We start from the raw sequence: 4,528 nt of genomic DNA, 5'->3' as shown, positions 1-4,528 counted from the left end.
AAACGGCTAACCCCAGGCCCAGCCGGCGTTGAGCGTGGGCCCGTGAACCAGGAGGTCAGGGTTCGATTCCCGGCCAGGCACAGGCCTGGGTTGCAGACTCGATCCCCAGTGTAGGGTGTGCAGGAGGCAGCCGATCAATGGTTCTCTCTCATCACTGATGTTTCTCTCTCTCTCCCTCCCCCTTCCTCTCTGAAATCAATAACAAAGTATCTATATATTTTAAAGTGGGCCATGAGGCTGGAGAGATGGGCACGCTCCTGTTCCTGCCCGCCCCCCCACCCAGCTCCTGCAGGGGAGTCTCCTCAGGCAGGCACAGGCAGGGCCTGAGGTCCCAGCCCTCCACACACACCACACCTCTCTCCCGCCCGTCAGCTCGGCCAACCCAAGGGCAGACCGGGTCCCAGGCAGAGTTCAGCGAGAGGAAAAGGGGGGAGGTGGCTTCCCCTTCCTCGGGTCCTTACCTTTCCAACCAGCTGCACCTCAGCCCCCTCCCCCTGCAGCCTCCTCACCACTGGCTGGGAGGCGCCCTCGGGGAGCACGATGGTGGCGGGAATGCCCAGCTTCCGAGCGCAGTAGGCAGCCGCGATGCCCGCGTTGCCCCCTGTGGAGGCAGCAGAAGGCGGAGCAGTGGGCAGCGTTGCCTTAGCCTGTTGACAGACCTTTGCCCCTCCCCCTCCATTGCCCCGTACGAGTCACCCCTCCCCCACACCTAGACGCCCCACGAGGGAGCCCTCTCCCTGGCCTCAGAGGTGGACACGTGATCTAGATGGAACCCATCAGAGAGCGCCATCGCCTGACCCATGACGGGTTCGAGGATGAGCACATGATCCAAGCTGGGCCCAGAAGACCGAGTCATGGGTTGAGGGGAGCTGTGGGGAAGGAGGGGTGCTCCCTTTTCACTGGGGTTCGCAGGATGGCAAGAAGCAAGCCTCACCCTCCTGGCGGCCATCGCGCTGCCACGAGGCCTGAGTGAGAAGGAAGCTAGTAGAGAGGAAAGAAAAGCCAGGAGTAAGGAGGGCTACGGATGAGAGCGCCTGGATCCAGCTGTGCCTGAAAGCCGTTTCTCCTGAGACTTTTCAGTTCTTGGAGCCCGGAGCTTACACCTGTATGAACTGGGTTTCGGTCACTTCTACTAATGATGGGAACGGGGCTGGGAGAGCGCATGCCAATGGCCATCGGACCATGACCTTGAGAGGCTGGACCCTGAAGAGGAGGCCGAGCCCTGGATGTCTGTGGCTGCTCCAGCCAGCGCCTCCTCCCCCACACCCAGCCCCGGGGACCCTCAAGAGCAGAAAGGTGTGGGGTCACCTGAGGAGCACACCAGGTGCCTGCATCCCTTCTTGGCCGCCTGGGAAGAGAAGGAATGGGGTTGAGGGCAGGGGTCACGGACCCCCTCCCGTTCCAACACCCCCACCCTCCCTCCCTCTGGTACAACCTCACTGCTCCCCTCCCGCCCGCACACCCTCACCTCCTGGCAGAAGTGCCCGATGCCCCGGATCTTGAAGGAGCCGGCCGGCTGCACGTTCTCACACTTGAGGAAGACGGTGGTGCCCGCCACCTGGGACAGCGCCCAGCTCTCCAGCAGAGGCGTGACCACGTGGAAGTGCCCGCCCTTAGCACACTCCGCCAGAGGAGTCTCCATCCCGGCCTGGGGAGGACACGGGGCCACAGCCCAGGCAGCTCCAGTCAAGGCTCCCCCTAACCAGGTACATGCCCTTGACCAGAATCAAACCCCAGACCCTTCAGTCTGCAGGCCGCAGCAGGAACAGCAGAAAGAACCACACCAAATCTAGAAATGAGCTTGAGGAGATTGGGCGGGAGCAGGAGCAGGCGGTGGGCAGGGCCATGGGGAGGGCGTTCTAGCCCAAAGCGGGGGATTGGGACGTTATTCTAATTCTACTTGCAGTGGGAAGCAGTGAATGAACCCGTGGGTCAGGGCGAGATTGAAGAGAGGGAGGAAATGAAAGGAAGAACAAAATAGAAGAATTTGTATAGGAGCAAATTCACTGCTGTGCCCTGCAATTCCACTATTGGCCACTAGGAGGAGCACTGCGCCCTCCCTACCCACCACAAGCCCAAGCCTCTTGTTCACCCTTACTTAGTCAGGGAGGGGGCCCCGTGGAAGAGTCCCAGGTCTACCGGCCCTGGGGTTGACCCTCTGGCCTTCGTTGGGATGGCCCTGGGGTTCCCCAGGCCGGGCGCAGCCCGAGCCACCTCCAGCCGGGGCACTTCGCGAGCTGAGCGTGGCAGTGGCGAAGAGCAGCATACCTTGACCTAGACCTCACCTCGGCCCCAGGGCCCAAGAGTGTGGACTGTAGGGCCAATCAGAGACCAAAGTTCGAGACCAGCTATGACTTTCCGACTGTGCAACCCAGAGCAGTGTCTCAACCTCTCTGCGCCTGTTTCCCTTTCTGTAAGCTATGACTAACAGTCCCAGGCTCACAGGCTATGGTGCCTATTGCTGTAATGATAGCTACCCTTCGCTGAGTCCCTATGATGCCCCAGACATCGGCTGAGTCCTCCAGAGGCGTTACCTCACTGGGGCCCCGACGATGCTAGCGGCTCCCCCTTACTCTGCATGTTTACAGGGCATCACAAGGTGCATCTTAGAAACTGGAATAACATGGGAAACAAGACATGTCTACTCTTGCAGCTGCCTTATAGTCTGAGGGAGAGACCAGCATTCGACAAATCACTGTATAGACAATCAAACTAGGTAATCAGAAACGGCGAAAACCGCTATGAGGGGAACGCGCGTGTAGGGAGTCCGGAAGAGAAGAGCAAGGGGACCCACTTTGGGTCGGGAGGTCAGGAATGACCTCTGGGAGGCGGCGACCATTAAAACTGAGGCTGAGCCCTGGCTGGTGTGGCTCAGTTGTTTGGAGCATCTTCCCATCTACCGAAAGGCTGCAGGTTCGACTCCGGGTCAGGGCATGTGCCCCCTGTTTCAGGCTCAGTCCCTGGTGGGGGCGTGCAGGAGGCAGCTGATCAATGTTTCTCTCGCATCAATGTTTTTTTCTCTCTCTCCCTCCCCCATGTTTTTCTCTCTCTCCCTCTCCTTTCCTCTCTCCCTAAAAACCAATGGAAAACCTTTCAAAAAGAGAAACTGAGGCCCAGAGAGGTTGAGTAATTTGCCTAAGGTCACACAGCTAGAAATGGCACAGCCAGGATTCAAACTCGGTCAGTGTGCTTTGGCATCTGTGCTCATAACCACAGGCAGCGTGAAGCCCAGGGCTTGGGTTCAGGTCCCGGCAAGCATGGCCGTGGCCAGGCCATCTTTCTTCCTGGGCCCCACCTGGTGCGTCCATGAGTTGGGTAAAGACCAACCATCTTTTCCACCTCCCTGTCCCTCGGGCCTTTCCCCAGAGGCCACTGGTGACACTCCCCAGCCAAGTCCCTGGCGCCAGGGCTGGGAGGCCCGGACCGGCCTGGCTGGCAGCGTGTTCACCCCTGCCCCTCTGGCAAACAAAGCCTCTCTCCTGCAAGGCAGGCTGGTCCCGGGCACCCTGAGTGGAATCGATATTCCTGGGAGGGCTTAGGCCACTGTCACCCTCTCTCCCTTTCCACCCACTCAGCGGGGACTTTGCCCCAGAACCTTTCAGACTCCCCTACATGCATCTCCTCATGTGCACGCAGAGCCCCAGGGGCCCCCGTTTGGGCCCCAGGCCACCTTACCTTTCTGCTCAAGAGTCCCGGATCCAACTTGGCTGCAGCCTGCTGCCCACAGCCTAACTGGAACCAGCTCTGCCCGGCTTCTGCCAGCCTCCCCTGGCCTTGACCCCTCCTCCCGTGTTAAAGGGACAGCTCCCCGCTGGAGAGCGAAAGAGGATGAGATCCACCTCACCGCCTCCCTGTGTGCCATCCGCGGCGCAGGCATTCCCTGGTCCCATTCGACAGGCCCCCTCGCTCATCGTCCCCCCACGGCTCCCCATGGCCCTGGGCTAGGACGCCTGTCAGCCATGCTGTGTTTTTGGTGACCAGGCGACCCAGGCACCCTCAGCCGCGGCCCTCTTCACACTGGGGGGGTCTGGGAATGGAGAGTGATGCCATCGCCTTCTTATACCTTATGTCTCATCAAATGGCAAACACCTGTAAACGGCTAACCCCAGGCCCAGCCGGCGTTGAGCGTGGGAATCAATAAAATATATTTAAAAAAAGAAAGAAAGAAACTGAAGCTCCGAGAGGGAAATCCACGTGGCTGAGGCCGTCCCGCCCGTGAGAAACACCCTTTGTCTCCCACCCTGGCCTGCCTCTCCCACCACACAGACATCTTTGCGTAAATGCTGGTCCCATGAAAGCAAAGAAACAGTTGTCACGTGAGACAGGCGTCTTTTCCGGCTGCACTGCCTCATCTCTGACACCTCACGCCCCACACGGGAGCCGAACGATTATTTATTTTTCAAATGAATGGCTCTGGCGATTGGTTCATTCGTTCAAAAAATATTTACTGGACACCTATCATGTGTCACATCCCAGGACCTTTAGCCTCAAACAAAATAGCATGTTCCCTGCCCTCCTGGAGCCTCAA

At 59.1% G+C, this 4,528-nt stretch overlaps 1 protein-coding gene across 1 annotated transcript in view; it reads right to left on the bottom strand.

Annotated features, from left to right (window-relative positions):
- The window catches only part of SDSL (serine dehydratase-like), a 7,930-nt gene extending 4,053 nt beyond the window's left edge, over positions 1-3,877 (bottom strand). Inside the window, exons 1-4 of the mRNA XM_006768945.2 lie at positions 3,676-3,877; positions 1,469-1,648; positions 1,309-1,348; positions 462-601 (exon numbers count right to left, since the gene is read on the bottom strand). Coding sequence (XP_006769008.1) covers positions 462-601; positions 1,309-1,348; positions 1,469-1,642 — 354 coding nt within the window. The 5' untranslated portion in view covers positions 1,643-1,648; positions 3,676-3,877. The remainder of the gene's footprint in view (positions 1-461; positions 602-1,308; positions 1,349-1,468; positions 1,649-3,675) is intronic.
- Positions 3,878-4,528: the final 651 nt, after the last annotated feature.

The sequence above is a fragment of the Myotis davidii genome, unplaced genomic scaffold (assembly GCF_000327345.1).
Source record: "Myotis davidii unplaced genomic scaffold, ASM32734v1 scaffold223, whole genome shotgun sequence".
Taxonomy (NCBI): Eukaryota; Metazoa; Chordata; class Mammalia; order Chiroptera; family Vespertilionidae; genus Myotis; species Myotis davidii.
The sequence above is the reverse complement of the archived record's forward strand: the minus strand, read 5'-3'. Positions and strand labels throughout refer to the sequence as shown.